General features: G+C 50.2%; 1 protein-coding gene across 2 annotated transcripts; it reads right to left on the reverse strand.

Annotated features, from left to right (window-relative positions):
- Positions 1-1,073: 1,073 nt before the first annotated feature.
- MICALL2 (MICAL like 2) lies at positions 1,074-24,598 on the reverse strand. 2 transcript variants are annotated; one of them, XM_061474277.1, is made up of 17 exons: positions 24,327-24,598; positions 18,308-18,356; positions 14,658-14,799; positions 11,638-11,798; positions 10,876-10,997; positions 9,851-10,519; positions 9,465-9,643; positions 8,901-8,976; positions 8,471-8,586; positions 7,830-7,976; positions 5,018-5,073; positions 4,488-4,611; positions 3,808-3,898; positions 3,367-3,440; positions 2,920-3,034; positions 1,927-1,973; positions 1,074-1,829 (listed from the first exon to the last, which is right to left on the reverse strand). In XM_061474277.1, the coding sequence occupies exons 1-17, from the start codon at positions 24,467-24,469 to the stop codon at positions 1,735-1,737; spliced, it is 2,406 nt and encodes an 801-aa protein (XP_061330261.1). In that variant the 5' UTR covers positions 24,470-24,598; the 3' UTR covers positions 1,074-1,734. The 2 variants fall into 2 exon arrangements, with proteins under 2 accessions (XP_061330261.1, XP_061330262.1); XM_061474278.1 differs by lacking the exon at positions 14,658-14,799 and having other exon boundaries at positions 24,327-24,419.
- Positions 24,599-25,593: the final 995 nt, after the last annotated feature.

The raw sequence follows: 25,593 nt of genomic DNA on the forward strand, positions 1-25,593 counted from the left end.
TTTCTCCCTCAGACTGCTGGTATCCCACAAGGCTTTGGGGACGTGCGTGACGCTAAAGCAGCAAGGTGGAAAATGTAGTTACCTGAGAGCTGCGGGGAGTCTGAAATCACTGAGAAACTCCTTAGCACTGCTGCTCATCCAGGACCTTCAGTTAGGCTGCAAGTTCAGGGCAGGGGAGCCTTTCCATCACAGCTATGCCAAGCTCCTGCTACCACTCAGCTCCAGAGAGGGATCGTCAGTGCACACAGCAATCAGGGCAGCCCACATCCCACATCCAAACTCACACTGGGACTCAGAGATGTGCTCCAGCAGTTCTTTATTGGACAAAAGCATACGCAGGTACAGGGTGCCCCAGCACATGTACACACAGTGTGGGCACCAGGAACCCCTCAGGCACTTGGTACCTCACCGAGCACAGCCCTGCGGTGCCCAGGGCAGGCTTCCGGGGACAGAGAGTCCCACTGCCACCTCGTGGGTAAGGGACGCATCGCCTCTGCTTTGCCACAGGGCAGAGCGGGCAGCAAACCCCCTCTGTGAAAAACCCCGGGCCCTGCTGGAGAACAGGACCCTGAGAAACCTCAGAGTACCTGGCTGGGAGGGAGGAGGGAAGCCCACACATAGTGGAGCTAGAGGCATCATGAATGAATCTGACCTTTCCCCGCCTGTCTCCATCCCTGCTCCACAGGTTGACTGGGAAGAGAAGATGCTGCCACACCAGGTGTCTGGCTGCAGTCGCTGGACGGAGGGGAGAGTAGAAAGACTCACTGCCAGCAACCCAGGACATGCTCGTACCCGCCTTGTCTCACCAATGTGAACCGCAGCACCCCTTGAGGGCGCTGGCTGCCCAGGGACGGAGCCTCAGGAACTAAAAGCATTGGTCCCATGCAGAACTCATGGATGAGGCAAACCCATTAATGTCCTTCTGCTCCCCATTAGCACCAGGTTATTAAAAGAAGATTTTTGTTCATTTTCAGCAGAATGGGCCATAATGGAAAACCCTGCTTCACTGTGCAGCCAGAGAAGTAAGGGAGCTGCACATCTCCCCCACAGAGGGAATGAAGCAATGAGCTTTGGGAAACTAGCCTGCAGACACTCCCCAAAAGGAGGTCTGGAAGCAAAAGCATTACTGCTGAAACAATCTGGTTCTAGGACATTCCACCCCACAGATACAGAGGGGGTTCTGCTCTCTGCCTCCTCCCAGCTGTGGGGCCTGCAGCTCCAGATTACAACAGGGAAGACCCTCAATCTCTCTCACCCCATAGCACCTCCCTGTGTCTCTGATCCTGGCCAAAGAGCCACAGCACATGCAGAGAGGGAGGGACTGTAGCCCTTTTACAGACCAGTACAGTGCCCTTAGTGCAGCCCTGGCTGACACGAGTGGGGCACTGTGGGGTGATGAAGCGCCATGCTCCTGCATTCAGGAATGCAATGACCTGAGCAGTGGCTGGGCAAATTGAGCTCTGCCCTCCTGAGCTGACAACAGGGCTGAAGCCAGCTCTGAGCTAGATCCAAAGAAGGAAAACACTCTTTAAAGTCCACCTTCTGGGAAAGGTATCCTTGACCCCCATACCAGGGCCAGAGGGGATTCGCACTGTCCCTTTGGTTGACAAACCTGCAGTCTCCATGTCAGGGAGCAGAAGAACCTCATCACAGTCCTGCAGGACTCCAGGAAAGCAGCAGCGAGGAAGGAACATACCTATGATAGCCCCTGCTGAGCCACTGGGCAAAGGAACATCACTCCTGAGCTTTACTCTTATTTTTTGACTTCCATATTCTGGATAAGCAGAACTTGTTCTTCTTCTCTCGAGAGCCAGGAGCCAGAGATCCATCTGCAGGAGAGGGTGCAGGCACAGAGCAGGTTAAGACCCACCCCAGACAGGCCCAGAACCACCCAGTGCTGCTCCACAGAGTACAATGGGCCCTTACCCAACTTCTGGATCATGTCTGCCAACATCTGGTCCTCCTCTCGCTCTCTGTAATGGAACAGCAGGGCATTAGAAAACTTGCTGTTTCATGACAAGGTGGTAGACACCAAAACCCATGCAAAGACAACTCCCCAGTCAGAAATGATAAACCTCCACAGCACACTCTGAGAAGGGTGCAGGAAAAGAAACAGCCAAACAAGCAGTTAGAGGAGTCCTGCGTACTAGCAAATTGCATCTGGTTCCCTTGAGAGCAAGGGCCTGTGTGGGGATTTCCAGACCATGGATATCTAGCACTGGAGCAGAGAGGTCCTTCCTGGCCTATGAATCATCTGAGTTCACCACTTGTGAAGCAACATCACACCCTAGGAGATGAGACACCAGTGGCCTGGGGTGCTGCGGGGGTGCTCATCACAACCAGGGACAAATGCAATGCTATCTCCATGGGCCTGGGCAAAGCCACAGCCAAAAGCTGAGGCATTACTCAACTCCAGCTGGAGTGGGTGCCCTGAGGTCAAGAAATAGAGGCTGCTGTCAGTAACAGGAGGTACAAATCCAGCTACTTGACACAGCAGTCTTTCTTTGAGCTTGGGGAGGATCCAACTTTCAGCTACAGTTCTTTTACTTGCTGCAGCAGACAAACACATTCCTGCCTTCCTATCCCCAGAGCTCTCCTGCAGCTCCCATACTGCCTTCATCCTCCCCATCTCTAGCCTCTCTCTCTCTTCCCCGGCCTTCTTTTCACAGTTCAAAGCAGCATTAGCTTGAAAGAGCATTGAATATGGCTGTGGTCCTTATCTCAGTTTCTAACAGCTGCCAAGGAAGCAATGGCAGCAGCATTTAAGATGAGATGCTTGGTGACAGGTCACTGCCCATCTTGCATGGAGTTGGTCTGGATTATGGCCATTCCTCCACCCCTGCAGCCTGGGCAGTGGAAGAAGTACAGTGGAAATCATCCCTGGTGTTGGCTCATCTCCCACCATCTGGGGGTCCTCACCTGAGCCTGTCCTCATCCAAGCACTCCACAATGCTATTCCGATCATTGACCGTGTTTAGGTATGACTCCAGCAGCTCCTTCTCTCGCTCCTTCTCCCTGTGCGTCTTCAGCTCCTCTGCACAAGACAAGGAAAGCCCATCTCACAGCTATAGGTTAGTTACCTCTGTGTTGTGGCTCCTGCCTCCACCCTGCTCCAGCAAGCCCCTCTCACAGGCCCAAATTATCCTCATGCTCGTGGGCACATCTCACATCCAGTGCAGGTGGGTTGGATGCGACAGGGAGTCTGCAACTGACAGCTCAACAGTGCAGTCAGGAGACATCCTGCACTGAAACTGCAGTCCCTGGCAGTGTCATTTGGATCTGAAGGGCATCCCAGGGCTGGCACATGAAGTGGAGGGCTACACACAGCCTGGGGCCAGCAGGACTTGCAGTGCAGCCAGTCCTCACCTGGCTTGTTCATGAGGTGTCGCAGCTCCATCTCAATGTTCCACTGCTGCTCCTCCAGCTTCTGCTGTTTCATCCTGGAAGGAAGCACAGATGTGGTGAGTAACTGCCCCTCCATGCCCACAGCTGAACCCTTCTCATCATGCTAAAGCCTTCCCTCTGCATTGCCCACTACCTGGGCAGGAGCTGGTGGGTCAGGGGAAATCTTCCTCCATCATATCTGTGAAGTCTCCCTCCCATGAGCTCATCTCAGGCCCTGGGTGCACACCAGTGTTCAAAGGCCCATCAGGATGCTGGCAGCTCTCCCAGAGACATCCTCAAGTCTCCCTCATCCCACCAACTGGCACACTATTTTGGGGGGCTGCCGCACTCCTTCTCCTTTCACTGCTTCCTGCTCCCAGGTGAAGCGCACAAGCAGATGGGTGAACTTCTGGTTGTACTTACTTGTACATCAGCTCTGATTCCTGCCTGAGCAGCAGCTGTTTCTCATGGATCAGTTTGAACCAATCCACCATGAGAGCATCCTCAGACTCATCTGCAAGAGGAGACAAAAGGAAAGATTCCTTCAGAAGATGCACCAGTTCAGTCTCCTTGGCTCAAACAAACGATACTTGAGGGAGAGCCCAGGATGACTAATATGAGCTACAGGCAGTGATGAGCTACAGTTCATTTTGGTACTCCTGGGTACAAAGGAAAGGATGCAAATCACTCCCTGCAGATCCAAGGAAGATGCTCACAGATACTCTGCACCCAGCTCATCTTCCATGTGGCCAGCTCAACTCTGCCATTCTGAATGAATCCACTAACCTCTGTGAAACTGGAGCCAGCCATGACAACCAGTCTGGCTTGAGATCAGATCAGTCAGATCAATAGCAGCCTTCCACTCCCAAACTCCCTGATCCTCAGCCAAATAAACAGAAGTCCTTCCTCAAACAATAGGCTAGGAAACAGCCAGACAGGGTTTGAAATTCCCAGGGCTTTATCTTGCTATACCAGGCACTTTTGGCAACCTGGTGTCTCACACGTAGCAAGAGCTCCTAGAAACAGAGCCAAGAATGCCATGAGGCAAGACACGAGCTTCACACCTCCCCACTGTATCAGAGCTGGCCCAGAGTCTCTTTTACCTCCCTCGCAGCCACGCAGCTGCTTCTCCAGATCCACTCCTTTCAATTCCAGCTCATCCAGCTGCTTCTCAATGTCACGCACCTTGCCCTGGATTTCCTCTTCGGGGAGGTAGTCTGGGTGCAGCTAGAAAAACAAATGTAGGACCAAATACAGCTCAGTGCCCTCAGACTTCCCACTGAGGTCACAGCTCCAACCAAGATGGGAAACGACATCAGGAGCCCAACTGCAGAGTCATGTCCTGGAAGGGCCAAGCCATCAGCGTGATGGCCACTGACACGTTACAGGATAAGATCTACCCACACTTGTCACTCCACAGATGTTCTCCCTCCTTTGTTGGGAGACACAGTGTCTACCAGAACTTTGTTTGGCTCTCTGTTATCCGTTCCTTGGGAATTCAAACAGTAAGACAAGCTGCCTTAGTGTCTTATTACGTCCCAATAAGACAAACTGAGATATAAGTGGGCAAGCACTCCAACAGGACACCCAACAACCCCAGCCTGTTCCACTTACACCTGGTTTCCAGCCATACCTTGGTTGGGGATACTGCTTCAGGGCTCTGGGTACTTTTCGGAGCAGAGGGTTTAACTAGAACGGAAAAAAAACATAAACCCAAAGAATTCCACAAAATACTTTACACAGTTTTGTGGTGTGGGACAGTGCCTACACCACCAGAGCACAACAGATCCCTGCCACGCCACTGATAACATGTATGCATCAGCACCCTTGACTAAGGTGGGAGATGCATGCACAGGAAACAGCATGGCCTGATTTACTCCTTAAGGCTGGACACTCAGATACCCTCTGGTCACAGGGTGCTGCTTTCATCCCCAGGGCATAGCCAGTCACCTAACTCAGCTGTGACTTTCAATCTTCCACCCAAGAATATTGACTTCCATGTTCATTCTTTACCTTGTTAAAACTCAAAGATACTTATTGTGGCAAAAGCCACCCCTTATTAAGCTTCCAAAGGATAGAACAGAAATACTGGATTATTGTCAGAGGAAACACTAAGATATACTTGAAAATACCCCTCTAGTGGTCCTTCAAAAAGAAGTAGCAGGAAATACTCAGTAAATAAAGATGGTCTAGGGGACCTTATCATAGGTCTCAGGAAACAAAGGTTCAATTCCTTCCACAAAACACTTCCTAGGTGAGAAGTCCCCAAGGCCCCACTACACAGCATTATTTAGGCCCTGGACACCTATTAAAATCAATTCTTTTTGCAATGTGTATTTGTTCCACTGTGCCTCAGCTTCCTCTGCCCAACTGTGCTGCAAGGATAACTACAGAAGAGTGTGAGGTTTTCGGATACCCGAGGGGCTGGGCTGGATAATTACTACAGAGAGAGAACAGAGGCATACGTGGATGATGTGATAAGGAAGGAAAACTCTAGTACCAAAAGAGCATAGCTGTAAGAAAAGCAGCAGCAGTGCAGGCTCAGCATACACAAGGAGAAACACAGGACAGACTCAGGAAGCCTCTTGAGAGTCTCTGGCAATTGGTGTTGACTCGAGGAAGCACTCAAGGACACCTCTCCAATTGCCCAGGCCTTACTCTACTGTGTTTTTCAGGAAGACTGCAAAAGGAGACACTGCTGCACATGGCAATGTGCTGTGTTGTCCCTGCACTGATGGCCTTTGTCAGGGTACTTTTCCTTCTGGATGCTCCTGGTTTGCTGCCCTGTATGCTACTTGCGACTTGCACTTAGAGAATCATAGAATGGCTCAGGTTGGAAGGGACCTTAAAGCTCATCTAGTTCCAACCCCTGCCATGGGCAGGGACACCTTCCACTAGACTAGGTTGCTTCAAGCCCTGTCCAACCTGGTTTCTTTTCCAACCTCTCCTAAAGGTTCCTCCAAGAGGGACCTGGCCTGCCATGAGCAGTCTACTGCTACTGCCTGAGCAACCTCCCTCTCCCAGCTCAGCATCTCCAGGCTTCTTCTGAGTGATCTCTATAGCACCTTCAGCCAAAGCAGAAAGCTGCACCACTGATCACAAGAAGACCAAGGTCACTGGAGAGGAACAGGTAGCAAAATGACTCAAAGAAAACCCTGTTTCAAAAGAAAAACTCTGCTTATCCCAAAGAAAATGAGTGATTTACAGAAATGCTCACCATCCACAACCCCACACAACACACAGAGGATTAAGGGCAGGAATGGTAGCTGATTGTTCACAGCATGTCTCTGAATGCTGAGGTAAAGGCTTATACAGAGGAGCAACAGGTCTGTCCTTAATCCGCAGGCTGCCAAGTGACAGCAGCAGGAGAACAGCCTTTGGGATGGCAGCCTTGCACACACGTGGAAAAACAGGGGGAGACTGCTGGGAAAAGTTTCCCATAGCAGACACTCCCCAACAGCAATCAGTAAGCATTAGAAAGACGGATATAAAACCAGCCTCCCTTATCTTAACAGCTCACTTCCTGGGAAGGATGTAACGCTGATCCTTGTGGCTGAGTCTGGGGAAAAAGGAGATGGAAAGTTTTGGGCAGTGGAGCCACGGTACACTTTTAAAACAGACAACATAACTGGAGTTTGAATGCTCTGTAGCTATCAGAGGAGCAGGCTAAGGACAATGCTGGAACCAGCTAACAAATACTATAGCTGGAGGCCACGGTGCCACCAGGACCAATCCTGTTTGCTCCAAGACAAACATCTGAGCAAGGGCTGAGCCCTGATAAACAGATAAAACAGAGCTAACTGGGGTAAGAAAAGGGGAGATCAAACAAGCTGAGCAAACAGGACAGCAGCAACCACCAGGTAAGTTCCAGGAAGTTTCATTTACATTCTGAAGGGATACATAGGAGCAAAAACAACTAGGCAAAAGAGGAGAGGTACACAGTAAAGCTCTGGTCGAACATACAGAAAAAACTGGATTAAGGGTAGGAACAAACCAGTCAGAACTGGTCAGGACATCTTTGAATGTCCAAGAAGGAAAGCAGCCAAGGCTGCTGCTACCATGGTCCCGCCAGCTGGAGACTCTGGCTTACAGTTCCCTGCATTCCTTTCATTTTCCAAACCCACTCAACTGAAGGGAAGAGATATCAGCTAGATCCCAGTTCTCTGAATGAGGAGATGGTCCTCTTCATAGCTTTGAGTGTAAAGAATGACAGGGCAGTGACCTTGGCAAATCCCTGTTTTCATTTCTTCCCTTCTCACTGAATTCTCTGGCCTGGCTGGTTCCTGCTTAGGCCAAGCGGGTTAATAAGAATTAAGGACACAGATTTTTACCCCATGACTACAGCCACTGGAAACTCAGGGACACATCTCCCACACTGACCAGTCAGGCTGTTCCCTGACAGTGCAAAGGAAAGAGTGCTTTTAAGCAGGCAGAAGAGACCTTACCTATGGTAGTGCTTTTCTTCAACTGGCTGCCCTCTTCCTCCTTCTTGGCTGAGCCCCCAGGGACTTCCCAGCCTTGCTTTGAATTCTGACAGCTCCTGACAAGATCCGAGCTGGGGATCAACTTCTTCATGAATCCACCAGATGAAGCTGGATTAAGAAGCACAGACAGGTTTGGGGTAAGCAATTTCAACCCTCATCTCCCAAAAATCCCTTTATTGCCCAGCATCTCTGGCACTAATCACTAGCCACCTTCATTTCGAGCCCTAGATGACAGGGAGGGGCACAAACCCAAAGGAAACAGGGAGAAACCACCAATTACAAGGCCAGAGTAGGAGATGGGTGGAAGAGAAGAATAAATGGCTTGGAACCACCATGGGGTTTTCTCACCATTACACACTTATGCAAGAGACAGTAAGTGAAATCTTGCTAGAAGAAGGGCACCCTGTGAAGACACAGTCCCTCTCCTTGGGGAAGAATGTCTCTCCAAATAAAGTCACCACAGGGCCAAAGGAGGTGCAAAGAACAAAGGTTCCTGAAAGCAAGGCACTATTTCAATCAACACGTTACCTGTGCCTTGCAGCACCTAATGTCTGTCCCCTGCCTAACTAGCAAAATGAAGGCAAAGCTTATATCCTTCATACCAGAGTCCTGCTTTGCTGATGGGACAACTAATGGGCTTGGCTTTGTCTCCTTGTGTTCTGGACTCCCTGTTCCCACCTGGGAGTTACCAGTAGGTTTCTCAGTGCCACTTTGGTCTCTGCAAAGAAGAAAGACAAAGGTAGGAAACCATCCCTCTTGCAGAATGGTCTACAGGAAGAGTTCTAGACATCCTAGGCTGGTTCTCCAACTGGTCTCACTTTTCTAATCAGAGTCCAGCAATTTGAAACATGCTTTCCCTCACCCAGAAATGAAAGCCTTTCCCTTTTCCATCAGATTGCTGAAAACAGAAGCATTAAAACACAGGAGCTCTTTCCTCCTATGTGCATGCAGACCTGCAGCAACAAACACAGATGCAAGCCTGGACATCTCCATTCACCTGTCATGGAGAACCACCAGCTCCAAGACACTCACTTGTATGCTACAGGCTTCAACCGAGATCTCCAGTCTGATGGGCTCTCAGACTTGTCTTCACCAGCACTCATGCTTCCTAAAGAAAGGAACATAGCAAGATAACAGCAGATTCAACCAAAAGAAACAAGGAGATTTAAGTCTCAGGAGGATCTTAGGAGCTAAGCCATGCACTGAGGCAGATACTTCGATGTTACTGCAGCAAACCAGAGACAAGGAAGCTGGGTGAGCCCTAGCTGCAATCATGGAATCATCCTGAAGTTTCATCAAGTTCTCCCATGTGGAAAAGTGTACTTGAGCCTCTGAAATCCACCATGATCCCAACGTTTGTTGACAGCTAGTACAAATTCAAATACCTGGAAGTCATCAGAGTAGAAAAACTCACCATGCTAGAGGGAGCAATTGCACAGGGATAAGTGGAGCCCCAGAACTCAGAAAACTCTTATGTGATGGTACAGATAGAAAGTATAAGAGTCACTGACACATTCATTGTACTGGTCCAGAAGAAAGGCGCAGAGATGGTGTGCTGGGTCCAGACAGAGCTGTATGTGAATCAGTCATCCTCACCTTTGATGCCTTTTGACTCTGGCTTGTGCACAGAGTAAACAGGTTTGCTGCTGGCAGCTTGGCTCTTGGGCAGAGGGTCTGTAATCTTTTCCTGTTTTAGTGCTGTGTACCCTATTTTGCTGGGCTGTGCTTTTGGAGCTGGACTCTGCCACTGAGAATTGGTGGGAGAAAATTTGCCACTGCAAGAAAGAACAACCTAGTCAGTCTTTTTGAAAGGATGGACCTTTTTGTTGGCCTCTGTTCCAAAGACTTGTCTTAGCTCCTCTACATGTCTTTAAATCTCAGCCACAAAAGCAGGCAGGGAAAAGGGAAGAAAGATTGGGACTTCTCCAAGTTACCCCAATGATCATCTTGGGACTAAGAAGGGAAAGAGGAATAGTACTCACCTGCTGGATGCTGAGAAGCCAGTGGAACTGAGTCCTCCTGGCTTATTTGGAGAGGTGTTTGATCCAGCCAGAGCCTGTATAATATGGTTACGTGCCTGATCCTTCGCAGCATTCACTGGACGGACCTCAGTAGTGGCTTTGGCAGAGGAAGTTTTAGCAGGGCCATGAGAAAGGACTTGGGTTTTAGTGTCAGAGGGTTTATTGCTGGAAGACTCCAATGACTGAAAGAAATGCTCTCGGGCTTGCTGTGTTTTTGTTGTGGAGGGTGTCCAAGGAGGCCTTGGGGGGGCACCTTCACGATGATCTGGTTTATTTCCTAACGGGGTACCTTTGCAGTCATCTGATTTATGTACAGCTGAAGAGGACCATGGAGTATTTACACTTTTGAAGCCAGAGCTTCCAGAAGATGAAACAGATGGCTTGGTTGAATTAGCAAGGCCTTCCTGGCTGGGTTTCTTCAACACCTGCTCTGGTTTCTTGGGTTCTGCTGCTTTCTGGAAAGCCCTGGCAGCAGAAGGGGCTGGGGTACTCTCAGGTTTGCTCCCAGTGCTGCGGAGACCAGAGATCTGGACACTGTCTGGCTGCTGGTGGCTGATACAGATGAACGTGTTGGGCTCTGGCCCAGGTTTGTAGCTTCCAGGAAGAAGCATGTTCCAACACTGCCTGCACCTGTGGATACAAAAATCTCAGCAAACATCCTCCAGAGCACTGGGAAGCCATTGCCATGCAGCTGAGAGTGCAGGCAGGATTCCACTGTCAGCAGAGGGAGGGTGAAGGTACCACACTGGCAGTGAGCAGAGCCTGTGTGCACATTCGTCAGGCACCAAAACCAGGAGCTGCTGACAACAAAGTTTTAAGTGGGAAATGTGTGGATGAAAACAGGCCTGGGCAAAGGGTTTCCCCTATGGACAGGTCAAGAGCAGGTCCAGCTTGCCTCCACTCTGACACAACGTCCCACACCACTCTCTCTCCAGTCCCAAAGGAACCCTCTGCAATCAACACATCCCAAATCTGAAGAGCTGTACCTGAAGCAGTTCCTGTGATAGAGCTTCCCATCGACCAAGCAGCGCTGCACCAGATGTACATGGCTCCCACAGACCCCACAGCTGCTGCTTGGGATATTCCCGCTGTCTGCCAGGACCCCTTTCTGTGGGAAGAAGCAGTGGGTGAGTAGGCAGCACTGTGGCCCTACATACAGCTATGGAACTCCCATAGTCAGGCGAATGTTTGGCATGATAGCTGGCTAGGATAAAGAAGTGATACCCAGAAAATCCCTGCTCCCACCAAACCCTTGCTCATACAAAGAGGAACAGCCCTCAAGAAGGTAGAGTAAGGGGGACTGGTTCCCACAAAACCAGAGGACCAGGGTGTCTGGTGCTGAAGTGCAGAGGTCTCTGATTTGAATGAGCTGGGAAAGGGCTTTACCATTTTGAGAGCGGATCTTCCCTTCTTCCACCCTGTTTTCTTCCCTACTCTGTCTTGAAACTGTTTTCAAGAATTTAATCAATATAACACATTCCATTAAAAATCTCCATCCCCAAGATCTAGGAACAGCACAGCTGTGTCCTACAACACCCATGTCCTGTTCACCATGGGATGAATCCCAGCTCTCTGATGGATTTTCCACCTGAATCTGTGCAGTAACCAGGCCTCTGGATTAAATCCCCCATAGTGAGCAGAAAATTTAGAGATCAAGTCCTTACCACTAGGAGCACTGAACTAGCCCAATATCCTAGCTCATTGAGCAGATTTAAGGCATAAAGAACACCCCAAAACACATTTCTTACTGTGGTGACGGGGGAGGTTTCTTTTGGCTTAGCTCTGGCTGGTGGGTGGGCAGGAGGCAGCTTTGGTGGCACTGGCTTAGGAGGCTCAGAAACAGCTTTCTTCCCAAGAGGCTGCTCCTGAGGTTCAGAGGAAGGACGCTTGATTCCAGCCATGCCTCCAACTGGAAGGAAGAAGAAAGATCTGAAGGAAACATAAGGCAAACCCATGGGCCTAGATGGAGTTTACAATATAAGGAGATCCAGAGGTGCCTGATGGGTAACAAGCAAAGCATACAAGGAGACACAGGCTTCCTTCACAAGCAGTTCTGTTGTGGAGCGAGGGACAAGAGGCAACAAGTGAATTTTAGCAACACTCAGCTGAAACTGCTGATTTTTTTATTTCTCAGGGAATTCCATGGAGGGGGATTTAGAAAGTGGAAGAATGCAAAACACCATCCATCAATGGTGTGGACAGCACCTTGGGTTTGTACCTCGACTACAGTTTGGCTGGAATTGATTACCACTGACACACGCACTGCTGTTGGGTATTACAGCTGAGGAACTGAAGCATGGAGAGCTTGCTTTGTTTAGGTTACTGTGCTCCAGGCTTTCTACATACCCTGAGCCTTCATTGCTGTGGATGTCCATCCCGCACCCCAGCTGGGACTCTCGTGGAGCATGCAGGTTAAATACAGAAAAGACCACCAAAAATGGGTAATTCCACCCAATCCTATTTTCTTCGCAGGTGAAAGAGAAAACCCTCTAAATTCACACGAAGTGAAGAAAAGAGAACCTCCAACACACTTCAGTCAAGGAAGGAATGACACCCTGCACCCTGGAAAATGCAGGGAGAGTTCCCTGGGAAATGAGGCTTCAGGCACAGCTTTTACAGACAAGACCCCTCATCTCTCTCATGGGGATGTTATTTTTGCTCCACTTTTTATTCTGAATGTCTGTTTTCCTTGTGGGATATTTGAGTCACAGCTTCACTTTAAGAGTGTCCAATTAAATGATCACCCATCTAAAAGGAGATTTATACCCTTCTCAGTAAAGAGAGTCTGGGCAGAGAGCAGAGAGGAAGCCCAGCTCCCAGCAGCCTTCCCTCAAGAAAGCCAGCTATCCAAATAAACACCCAAGGCTCTCTTACAGCAACAACCAGTGGGCTGGTGACAGCCAGCCCAGCAAAGGGTTTAGTCTCATGCTGCCTCCTCACTTCCCACATGTGCCATTCAGTGAGTTCCCAAAGCCCAGCACAAAGATTGGTGGCTTCAGCTCTACTCTTCCATAAATGCATGACCTCAATAAAATACTGGCTGCTCACCCTCTCTGGCCTCCTGTGTCCTGCTTATTTCATGGTCCTGCTGGAGCCCATTCAAAGGGCACGACTATGATACCAGGGGTCTGCTTAGTGTCAGAGGGCACATTCCTGGCTGGTCTCGTTTGCAGACATGTACATTCACCCCAGCAACAGGAATGCAACCAGAGTGTTGTGTGGGACACTAGAGAGTATAAAAATGCGCTGTGCTTGATGACGTGGTATGTAAGAAGCTAGAGGGAAAGGGGTAAAGACCTCAGACTGACCCAGATTCTCACCACTCGGCACAAACACGATGGGATTTGTTTGACTTCAATCAGAATGGGTTTAAGGCAAGAAACAAAAGTAATGAAGAGGGAGAGGGAAGAGGTTGTGAAGGAAAAGGCATGCTTAAATGTGTAAAGAGGTGGAGAAGGGGGAAGAGTTTAGACATTAAAAGCAGCTCTCAGACTGAATTGTGCTTTTTTTTTTTCCCAAGATATAGGACATTTTCAATACATATCCATCTTCTCCATCTAGGTTCACCTTAACCAGTTAAGTCATTCATGGCCCACTTTCTGAAGTTTCCTCTGGAGGAACCTGTGAAATTGGCTCATCATATTATTTCATTTTGTATGAGCTTAGAGCCAAATATAAACCAAGCCTACAACAACGCTCCTGTGAGCCCACATAAACTCTCCAGTACGTGAATATAATGCCTTGACAGCTCTGTTTTATGTTTGAAAGAATTGTTATCAGTATTACACCAGTTAATCAGAGAATCATCACAGACTGGTTTGGGCTGGAAGGGACCTTAAAGCTCATCCAGTTCCAACCCCTGCTACAGGCAGGGACACCTCACACTAGATTATGATGCTCAAAGCCCCGTCCAACCTGGCCTTGAACACTGCCAGGGATGGGGCAGCCATGGCTTCTCTGTGGCAGAGTCTCACCACCCTCACAGGGAAGAGCTTCTGCCTAAGATCTCATCTCAATCTCCCCTCTGTCAATTTAAAGCCATTTCCCCTTTCCTGTCACTACCTGCCCCTATAAAAAGCCCGTCTCCAGTTATCTTGTCAGCCCCTTTAGGCACTGGAAGCTGCTCTAAGGTCAGGAGACCTGTAGCAGACCCCCACTATAATGTCACCTGTTCATGTCCTCCCTTTAATCCTGACCCATAAGCTCTCAGTTGGTTCCTTACCCAACCCCAGGACCAGCTCCATGCACTCAGCTGGTCATTAACATAGAGTCATCTACCCCAGCTTGGCAAGGAGCTATTTTCTTCTACTCCCTTCTATCATTATTGCTTTGTTGTACAAGCCCTACCATTGATGCTGTTCCATTGGCATAACCTCACAGACAAGCTCAGCCTTGTTAGACTCTGTTCATACCAGCCCTCTGGTGTGGCAAAGACTGAAGCAGGGATGGAGGTGCTCAAGAAAGGAATGCTGAGATAGGGAACATGGAGGGAAACCTTCAGTGTTCCCGACTGGCTGGACCATAAGAAGTTTTAGATTGTATTGCATGTTTTAAGGCACTAGTTTAAAGACACTGCATGGCCCTGTGTCCTTCCGCTGGTGCTACTGTAGTCTGGTGTGTAAAGAGTTCAGATCCCCCACTGAAATAGTTGTGGTACCAAAAGGCCTCTGTGCAGCCTAATTTGCTTTTCCAAGCTGTTAAGAGGCAAAAGGAAAGCACAGGATTAAGCCCTGATCCTTCCCACCCCTCCAGGGAATATGGTACTTACTAGGAGACCGTCCATGGAAGTAGTTATAATACTGGGAAACATAGGTGAGGATGCTCAGCCTGTCTGGCACCCTCAGAGCAACCATATCCTCTGCATCCAGTAAGGCTGGGATCCCCAGCTCCTCCTCTGCCACTCGAAATGCCTAGAGAAGGAAGGAGAAAACAAAAGGGGTCTCGTCCAGCCCAGGCAACAGAACTGGTCCTCACCAGAAGTAGGAAACATCACTGCAAACAGCCCTACTTGAATAATAACTCTACTGGGGAACAGCTGCACCAGTTTAACTCCTACATCATGCAGGAACCAGCGGAGTCATGGCTTCCAGCCACTGCATTGAGAAACCCAGGCAGGGAGCCAAAAATCTGGCCTGGCAAGCTGGCCATAGCTCACTGCACAGGAACTCACCTGGGCTTCCCCTGCTTGCCTCCAGCCTGCCTCTAGCTGGCTATGCACAGCTGCCGAGAGCGAGGCCTGGCAGAAGGGGATGTGTCAGTCCAGGCTGGCAGACTCGCTTCCAGGCTTCCAGCCCAACCTGGAGGGCTCCCCAGTTAACGGTGCACTGCTGGGTGTTTGCAGGCAGCTCTCTACCTCCATGTGCTGTGCAAAGGTTAAAGCTTCCTGCCGACCTCTGCCTGCTCTTCCCCATCTAACAAAAGGGGAATCTTGGGCTGCAGGGGGGAGCCCTCTCTCCCAGACTATAGAGAGGGAGAAGAGAGGAATAATGCAGAATTCCTGACACTTATCTCCCTTCCAGCTTAACCATATCCACGCTGCCAATATTTGGGGCCAATATTCCTCTCTGTGTTGCCCTCTGCTTTGAAACTGCAGGATCAAAGTCAGATAAAGGAGGCAAAAGCTATTTCCTTTTTGCCTCTGAGCAAGAGCCTTTACTAGAGGACAAAAAAAATATTGCAACATCCATAAAGCAGCTTTGCCCTTGCTCAAATCACTGTAGGGCTTTATTAGGGACTTTCTCCAGCCCTCTTCCTTCCTAGCTTTTAGGCAAAAAATCCCTTCCACCTCCTTTTGGAGCATCCCGTTTGAAATGCCAACACAACAAAGGAAAACAGCCCTTACAGAACCAGAGGATGGCTACCGCTGAAGCCCACAGTGAAAGGGTTAAAGAAAGGCTTGAACATATTAAAACCCTCCACATCTGACCTCTGGCACGGACACACCACAGTGTTGGTGTACAAGCCAACCATTCCTGCTTAGAAGAAACAAACAGCCACTCTTTTACAGCAAAATAATTACCATTTTTTTCCATTGGGTAGCCCAGTAAAAATGTAACTGAGCTGACATTAAAAACGCTTTCAGCCAGTTAGCTCTGGTTGTGTCGTGCTGCCAGCCCAGCCTGGCACTCGCCTGCCTCACAGTCTGGTACTCCATATATTCTTTGGGGTGTTCCCCTCTGCACTAGCTGCACAACTGGTCTGACCAGTGGAGTTTTCTTGCTGGACATTCCCAGTGTGCAGTCTAGCAGCAACACAGACCACGCCACCTCCTGCCACACAGTGCCATGGGTGAGAAAGTGCAACGGGCATAGAACAAGTGTGAGGGCTGCCTGGATCTCAAAGAGGAGGATGCTCCATGCGCACAACTGGTTTGGCCAGAACCAGTGAGCACTGCAGAGAGCAGCATTACATGTAGTCTCCCCGGTGCCTGCAGCATCCTTGTGCTCCTGGGAACTGCTCTTGCCTGGAGATCCAAGATCACCACCTAACATGGCCCAGTTGCCCTCTACCTGCCTGCCCAGGCTGGCTTTTAGAGCAGCAACATGTTATTTCTGCATAGCGTTTTTCATCACTGCAGCTCCAAGTGCTTCACAAGGAGGTAAATGCCACTGCTGCCATTGTGCATAGGGGAGGCAAAGTGATAAAACTCGAAGCCATTTGAGTCTGCCTCATCCTGTGACACAGATCACCACTGTATCTGCTGCACCATGCCACTGCCCATTAGCACTGAAAAAACTGGACCTAAGGCTGCTAGAAGCCTTTCTCCTCTTTATACATATTTGAAATCTTAGGCAAGAAAATGCCACCAACTGGAATTTTTCTAGGGCTTGTGGGTTGTTTTTTTGGCACTCGAGAAGTGACAAATTCCTCCTCAGCAGAAGACCTTATATGGCAAACTGCAGCTCAAACGAGGTTTTTAGTTGAATAATGCAGCTTCTAAGAAGTTACTGAACAGTGAGGCATCAAGGAGCGCCTGAACAATAGCAGAGGAATAGCACTGGGAGAAATCAGACCCAGTCATATCCCAAGAGAAGCCAGAGCAAGTGTAAGAGCTAGGATGGAGATGAGTCTGAGAGAGAAGGCCAGCCCAGGAGCCCACAGGGAGATGGAGGGGCAAAAGCCAAGCTAGCAGGATAGCAGCAGTGAAAGGGTAACACAGACAAGTCATCTTACAGCGGGGGTAATAAGGAAGAGAGAGCAAAATAAAGGACATAGAAGAAACTAAGAAATGAAGGGGTGGGGGAAACACAGGCTGCAACAAAGGAGGCAGCAACTCTTTATATGAGAGGCACAAAGCAGCTTTTCATTAATAAAAGCACTGGAGGCAGCTCATACAGCTCATTTCCCAGAGACAAGCAAAGCTGCCAGCAGAGGAGACACCATCAGCGCAGCTGGGGAAGGAGGAACACTCCGTGCTCCACAGCACTCTGGCCAGGATGACCATCCATGGCAAAGAGGCCCTGATGCCAGCCAAAAACCAAACCTCAAGGGCAAAAACGCTTGGTCTGACTCTCACCTAGAGGAGGGGAACGTGCAGGGCTGAACCCCAGAGGGTGTGAATAACTGGTCCCAGCCTGCAGCCCCAGGCTGGGGAGAGAGGGGTCTGCCACAGGCACTGTGAACATGGCTGGGGCTGAATGGGAGTGGAAGCTAAGGAATGCAGAGGGTGAGTTTAGCTCTCCCAGAGGCAAGGACCACCTCAGACAGTTCACTGCGTCAGAGGATGTCATTCCTCCAGTCCAGACAAGAGTAAGCTGCCGTGGTTCATTCACATCCCAGGCTCCTGCCAAGCAGCCACGAAGCTGTGTGGAGCAATGCCAAGGGAAGACAAGCATTTTAATGCACTGGCTCTCTCTTTGTGAGGGAGAGAGGGAGGAAAAAAAAACCTTCCTTGGAGCACTAAGCCCATGCTTGAATCCAGTGCAGGAGGGGGCCTGGCCTGCTCAACTGCTCTTTTCTTCATGAAGAGAAGAGAAACTCAAATCCCATCCTGGAGCGAAGCGTCCAAAGGATGAGGTTTTAGGATGTCTCCACCTTCTAGCAGCTTTCATCCCCTGCGCCAGTAATGAGAACTGGGGGAGGACTCCGTGCACTTCCCTTCTCACACCAGCTACCTCCCAGCTCCTGCTTCATCCCTCAGGAGCATCGTGTGCTCCAGCATTTCTGAGTCCCTGCTGTCACAGGACACACTGGACACAGGAATCCTGTGAAGCCAGTGAAGAAGTGTGAATGGTCTGATGGTGCTTTCAAGCAGCCAGCAAGCCTAGACATTGCCATCTAAACCAGAAGGCTGTAAACATGCAGAATAAGGCAAAGGATTTGAGTCTAGCACACTCAGCACACTGCACCTGCTAAAGCACATAAGCAAGGTGCCAGGTCATGGACTAGACCACAAGTAAAACATTAAAAGTCACTTACCAACTTGTTGTTCTCGTACACATTTTCTTTACTGAGGGAGTTGAAGTTTCTGAAATACAGGAACAAGAGAAAAATCTCAGGTTGGTGATGCTGCTTCCAGCTTCTCAAGCCTCTCCGAGCCCCACTGGTCCAGAGGACAGAGCACCTGCTCCCGCCTTGCCTTCTCAGATGCTCTGGAGGGAGCACTGTGTCAGATCCCATCCAAGACACTCACAGACCTGCTATACCTCCCAGGACAGAGAGGTGCAGGAGGCTCAGCAGGCATAGCCATCTGCCCACAGGCAGCACAACACATTTCTGGCACATCTACCCTTGCAGGGCTGCCTCCCGCAGTCAGGATGTGCTGATGCCAAGACATCCCATGCAAATTCAGAGCTTTTGCTGAGACAGACAGGAGCAACCTCTAACTCATGGAAAGCCTACCTCCTCTCCCACCTCAAAAAGGTACACTGGTGCCTCCCAGCCAGATTTGCAACACTCTCTCCCCAGAAATACTTTCCAAACCGTCACATCCATGCTCTTTCCCCATCTTGCAAGTTGTCTCCACACAGGGAGACCTCAGCTCCAAGTTCTGGTTTCAAATCCTCTTTTGTCCTCTGGCAGAGCTCCACAAAACCAGCACTAGGAATGTGCCTGGGAAATACGTCTGCCCACAACACAACAGCGTGGCTGATAACACCACAGTTGCCTGCAGAAATGTTATTCTTCTTTCCCTAGGGCTGTCTCCTTTGATTTGTAACCAGAACCAGTAACTGAAAAGGAAGAGACAATTACTGTTTGCAAGTTACAAGCCAAAGTCAACAGTCCTTCTTCCTTTCTGCTGTCCCCAGACATCACCTCCCTCCTCCCCTATTACAGATTTGCTCTCTCCCTCTCTTGGTCCAACCCAGATGCCACCTCCCTCTGTGCTGTGCTGGGAACTCAGAAAGTGGAGACCTGGCAAGACAGGCAAGAAAACACTGGGAAGAATGAGTTTGTGCTATTGGAAGTAGAGCCACAACACAATGTGCTTTCTCACCCATAGCAGAGCATGTCCCTCGCCTAGGAAACAGCCACCATCAGCTTTGTTTTAAAGTGACTGTCACTTGCTAAATTGGGAATACAAAACTGCCTGCTGGCTACCAGCCCTGCTCTCCAACACCGCTTCCTTCTGCCCAGGCAAGCGGGCAGGGTCAATTCCTTTCTGATAACCCAGTTTCACTTTACAATCCTTGTACCTACTAGCACAGAGCTGAAGCAAACGCCTGGTATCAGAGAGGAAATTCTCACTGATAAGCAGAAAAGGCTAGAGACCAACTTTGCATTTTCGAATGTAGCACCTTCATAACCCATGTGGACCTACCCCTGTCAGCCAGCCCCCCAGCTCGAAGAGGAGCCAGGATAACAGTGTGAAAGCCAGGGCAAAGCTGGCCCACAGCAACCTATTCATGAGACAAACACATGATCTGGAGCGCAGCAGGGGAACTTTTTCCATGACTTGTATCAGCAAGGAGCAAGCCAGGTCCTTTATCAACTTACTACAGAAAGTGGAGCATTACATTATACATAAGAGAGGCACATTCAACTAGGTTTGTCCACCATACCACAGCCTGTGCCTCCTCCCTGCTTCCTGCATCTGGAATTGCTACGTGGGATAAGGAGAGAATGAACGACAGATAAGACCCAAAGGCCAACCTCCCCCGAGAAGCACATAAAGACAAGGCACATCCCACCTCTAAATCATATACTCTTTCCTGTGCAAAATCAATGGGACTTGCAGAGCTTTTTCCTTCAAGCAGCGCTCCTGCCCGGAGATTTCCCTTCCCTGAAACAATGGATTAAAAAGAGCAACAGAAACAATCACAGAAGGTTTCAGTGGTAAATACAATCATCCTGGTTGTGTCAGACAAGAAAATCAGCGCTCTTTAAGAGCCAGCTGAATGAGATGATTGCAGCACTCGGCCTCACTCCTGGTTCTGCTCCCAAATAGTCTCTGTAGCAGGGATACGCAGGAAAACACCTGCAAGAGCAAAGGGGAGCTCCAGCTCACTCAGTCATGCTGACACATAAGACATAACATACTACTCATTGTCGGTCAGTGGCCTTCAGCCACGCTGAATGCTGTTTGCTCTGCTGGTGTGCATGCAGCTTCACACTGCACGGCATGTAAGAGACCTAAAACCCAAATCTCTTGATGGTGAATGTCTGAAACCCCAAAGGAGAGTGCAAACAACCAGGTTACTTGGTCATTTCAAGAGCCTCCTGCCCGCTCAGCATCACTTCTTCCCTGGCTAGTCAGGTGAACTGCTTGCACATATTTCTTTTGGAAATTGATCTTGCTGGTGCAACTCCTATCTTGGAATATCAAAGCTCTCTGGACCAATGTAATCCTAAGAAAGCAAAGATAATACAAATGGAGAAGGAGTTCTCCGCTGAGAAAACACAGGCAACTGAATTAATTGGAAGAGGTGAGAAATATAATCTGACCCAAGAGAGGGCCTCCAGTGCTGGAAACAAATCAGAGTGGAGTTCACCAGCACAGGAATACAAGTGAAGCTTTTAGCTCCCCAAATAACCCTTCTCTTAGCAAAAAGAAGTGGCCCAGTGCTCCTCATGACCACAAACCTCCTTGACCACCCACAGCTCCAGCTGCACAGACCCAGTACTCGCAAACCACATGTGCTTCCAGAGGAGGAATCTCTGCTGCTGCTGCTGCAATTACTAACTAGGTTGTAAACTTGACCTTGGAGGAGACTCGGGAGGGGGGGAATCCCAGAGCAGTGATGGTACCAAAAGCTTCTGCCCCTCAGCACTTTTGTACTATCTTCTCTCTAGAGAATAAGATATTTCACTGAAAAAGAATGAAACACCCTTTGCCAGGGTCCCAGTTCTGGAACAGAGGGCTCAAATCCAGCATGCTCTGCTGGGAACAGGACCTTTCAGCTGTGCTCTTCCTGGAGGTGCAAACAACCTGTGCGGAGAGGACAGAGCTGGGAATCCCAATTGGAAGATGCCCCAATGCGCTCATTCTCCTCTCAGCAGCGCCTGCTCCACACTGCTCTGTTCAGTGTGCTTCTGGGGGTAACGAACAACTGACCCCAGCACCCATCCTCCTCTTATCTATGCCCATCACACAATCCACAACCCCATGGAGGCTAAGCGGGCAGCAGTTCTGCTCCACCCCAGCCTTTTGCTAAGGGGATGGAGAGTGCAACCCATCCTCAGCACAGCCAGGGCCCTTCCTATCTGTATTGATGACTGTCGGCCCCATCCTGCCCTGCTGAGCTGACAGCAGCCCAGGAAACGCTGCTGGAATAGGCACCCTGGGCTGCTGAGCTGCCAAGGGGGATTTCACAACCAGTCCATTCCCAGAACGTGGAGCTGAACACCAGCCTGCAGGCTGGGAAAGAGCAAGATCCCAGGGAGGAGCGGCTTAATCAAAACCTTTCCTTGACATCTGGCATTAATATTGGGGTGAGGGCGCACAGCTCCCCAGCTTCTTCTAACTCACTTATCAGCCAAGGCCACTAAAACTTGCACAGCCATGGCCATCGCATGCAGCAGCTCTGATCTCAGCCTCTCACCACGCTGCTGCGAGGCTGCACGTCCCTCTGATGAGAGGAGCCTCAGGGCTCTGCAGACACCCCAGAGAATGGGCTGGGACCTGCCTGACACACGTGCGTGCCTGGCTGGGAATGGCTCTGGAGCGCTCTTTAGCTGGGACAAAAGAGAAATGAATTTCCATGGTGATTCAACATTCATCTTCACTCCCCCACAGCATCCTTAGGTGAGTGGGAAGAGAGTGGGAAATGCATTTCTGATTTTACACAGCCTGCCCTGCTCACTGGTAGCATACAAACCAACATCAGGCAAGTCTGAGGGAAGCTATCATATTTTCCATATGCTTTCCAGCAAGAAAACAGGAAGGGGGAGGAGAGACCCCCAGCAGCCCCATACCCCACAAGAGAAGCCTGTGATTATGACCATGTTTCGTAATTGCTTGAAGTTTTCCTGGGAACTTCTGCAAGGAGAAATCCCCTGCACTCCTCAGCCAAAGAATGGCATTTGTGTAAACCACGACAGAAAACTCACTGTTGCAAAACTCTGCTGCCGTGACTGAATCATGTCCTGCAAGTGATTAACACGGCAGAGCTGCTGCAAACACCAGTTTATCCTTTCCTAGTTTTATTCGCAGTACAATGCTTTTAATCTTCAACCAGGATCTTTACTAGAAGCAAAGGGGAGAAGCTCAGGGCAAACCACTTCCAAACCCTTGTGAAGCAGGGGTCACAGCCACATGTGCACCCAGCTGCACTTCTCTGCCTGTGGCTCCTGTACTATCAACACTGAGAAGCTTTTAGAGCTAGATGGAGAACGGCACAGGTATTCAGTCCCAGGATCCAACACATGACACCCAGCAGCCCCAGCCACTTGAAAGCATGATTTCCTTCCAGCAGGACTTTGCCCAGCCAAGGATACACCTGGTGTTTTCCTGCATTACACCACTGACACTGATGAGGGAGGCTGCTGATAAAAGCTTCTCTTACTTTAACTTCCAGGCAGTCTTTGCTGAGCTGGCCCCAGTCAGAAGCGCTTCTGTAAGGTCCTGAATAAAGCCAGGCAGAACTTCCATCATAAAAGAAAATGAATGGGAACAGGGAGACGCCACAAGGAACATCTTCCCTCTTCAGCACAGGAGGATTTATTTAAGATATGTGTATGCACAGTTCAAGGATTATAAACAACACACTAAACTGATCAACAGGATTATTCCAGCTTTTCAGCTGCTGAGCCCCTGTGTACACCCATGCTCCAGCTAGACCAGCTGCAGAGTTGGCCAGGAAGCAGTCACGATCCCTCTAGGAGCACCTCCTGGTCACATCAACCTTTCTGCTCTGGTATTCTGTATCTTTGGGACTGTGAATCAAAGGAAGGAAAGGAAACATCTGGAGTCATGTGGACATGACGGCATGGCAGGAAGCCATACACAGCAACACCATGGTGACTGCCCAAGCACTGGGACTACGGAAGGTGTGCCTTAAGTGCCTCTGCCAAGTTTCAAGAGGAGAGAAGAGCAAGAGAGCTCGGGATTCCACCAGAAGCAGCAGACCTGTCAGAGATCTCTACACACAAACTCAAGCGTCTGGCTGTTCTGGGAGCACAAGGAAAAAGGCGGAATTCAAGGAATAGGAGGAAAACCGCAGCACAGACAACCCAATGTGGTCCTCTGCCTTGTGGGAGAGACCTAAGCTTAAATCAATAATCCTGGGCAATCTTTGTGCACATCCCTTGCCTTGACCTCCCCTCTCAACTCCCCCACAACTCAAAGTCCAAAGAGCCCAGAAGCAACAAAACGAAACAAACCCAAACCAACGAGGAAGCAGGACCTACATCTCCCTTTGGCTCTTCACCTTCCCAGATGTTAACACTTAGGCAGCAACAGGTCAAAACCCGCAGGGCGCCAGCAATGGCACCGGCAAGGGCTGGAAAACACTTCGCCTCCCACACCCAGAGCAATAGATGGGAAAATGGAGTGATGTGCAGGAACCTGAGCCCTGCCCTTCTGTTGTATTTTGGTCAAATAGCCCTCGTCTCCCCACACACAGCTGAGCTTGCCGTCGGGCTGCGCAAGGAAAGCCCAGCCTAAGCAAACACCAGCAGCAAAGGAGGAAACGCTTCCTCCCCAAACCAATGTCTGGACTTGTTTTGCAATGGAAAAAGACGCTTTTAAACATGCATAATCCAGCCACGGAGGGAAGGAAAAAGGGAAAATCTTGGGGAGGGGAGGAATGCGTGTGGGTAGTGAGAGCACAGCTCTCCACTTGGAGAGCCTCAGCGTGGGTGCTATAGCAGAGCTCCTGGCGCCAGCCGCCAGCCCACAGCATCTCCCCATGAGGAGCTGGCATCGCGGCTGGGCTGAGGGAAGGCGAAGGCCCACGGTGGGCTCTGCTCCGCGGCTCGACGGCAGCCCATCGAGGGTCCCAGCCCCGGCGAGCCGGCAGCCCAGGCCTTGTCCTCGATGCCCATCGCGGGTACTCACATGAGGTCGGGCCGGTGCCGGTGGAGGATGGCGCAGAAGGCGAGGCCGTCGCGGAAGGAGGTGGTCATGTTGGTGATGTTCACATCGCGGTAGCCCTCGCACTGCTGCTTGCACCACAGCTGCAGGTTCTGGATGGCCGCCATGGCCTCGACGGGCCGGGGCAACCGGCGGCAGTGCTCAGGGACCCCTTCGCCCTGCCCGGCCCGGCCCGGCCGCTGCCCGCCGGTGTGTGGCGTCCGGCCGCGCCGCGCCGCGCCGCGCAGGAGGCGGGGAAGGGGCGGGAGAGGGGCGGGCAGCGAAGGCCCCGCAGGGCCTCGCCCCGGGGCCGAGCTTGGCGGAGCCGGGGGAGAAGCGGCGGGGAGCGGGTATACTGCGGTTGCACCCCCGACATGGGGGTCCTGTCGCGACACGGGGGTCCCACACGTTGGGCTTCTGCCGTGTGGACAATGGAGGTTTCCTCCACACCCACACACAGAGAACCAAGTGTCCTTCAGGGAGGTGTGAGGAGGAGGAGGAGGGAGGATGGAGCACGGGTGCCCTGAGGCCTCGTCGTGGCTAAGGAAGGAGGGGAGCCGGCCATGGGCTGTTGCCATCACCTGCGGCCACCTTCAGCCCCTGTCCCTGCAGAAGGGGATGGATGGGGATGGGGGGTGAGGCAAACACTCGCCTTGGTGCTGTCCTGGCCACGGCTAGCATCAGCATCAGCATCACCAACACAGCGGCTGCCCCATGACATGCACATCACACGCCGTAACTCACCCGGCCTCATGCGGCTGACAAAAGAGCAGAAGAGACAAGGTAACGCTTGAAGAGCTGCCTATAAATTAGGTTAAAATAATTAATAATACATATATTAATGGTGTTTCTATGACATGATATGGATAATATACATTAATATCTAAATACCTCACAAATAATTCAGTGTGTTCCCATTTCATCAACAATCACCGGCCAATGTATTTACTTTATGGTAAGGATTATACATTTCATTATAAATGGCTTGCTGGGCATGTCAGCAACTTTTACATCTCCATTCACTTTATTATTAATGGTTTCCTGAACAGTAACAGCATAATAATGCACACAATGCAGCATGAATATTTGATGCGGCATCTATAGTCTCCCATTTATCATTTATAACAGGCTACAAAAACATTATAAAACATTTATTACAAATTTATAGATCACTTTATACTAAAACAAAGCTGTGTTATAAATACATTATTAATCCTTTATGCCATTTATAGGAATCCCTTGTAATAGGGCC

This window comes from Pezoporus flaviventris, unplaced genomic scaffold, assembly GCF_033815535.1.
Source record: "Pezoporus flaviventris isolate CSIRO_AGI_PZ_B2104156 unplaced genomic scaffold, CSIRO_AGI_Pfla_v1 ptg000078l, whole genome shotgun sequence".
Classification (NCBI taxonomy): domain Eukaryota; kingdom Metazoa; phylum Chordata; class Aves; order Psittaciformes; family Psittacidae; genus Pezoporus; species Pezoporus flaviventris.

Bases quoted from the DNA above. Each gene is read 5' to 3' on its own strand.
- MICALL2 (XM_061474277.1), bottom strand. From the start codon at position 24,469: ATGGCGGCCATCCAGAACCTGCAGCTGTGGTGCAAGCAGCAGTGCGAG. The intron at 10,998-11,637 runs GTAAGAAATGTG...TTCTTCCCACAG, and splicing joins AAACCTCCCCCGTCACCACA to AAAGGGGTCCTGGCAGACAG. The intron at 1,830-1,926 runs GTAAGGGCCCAT...CCTCTCCTGCAG, and splicing joins AGACATGATCCAGAAGTTGG to ATGGATCTCTGGCTCCTGGC.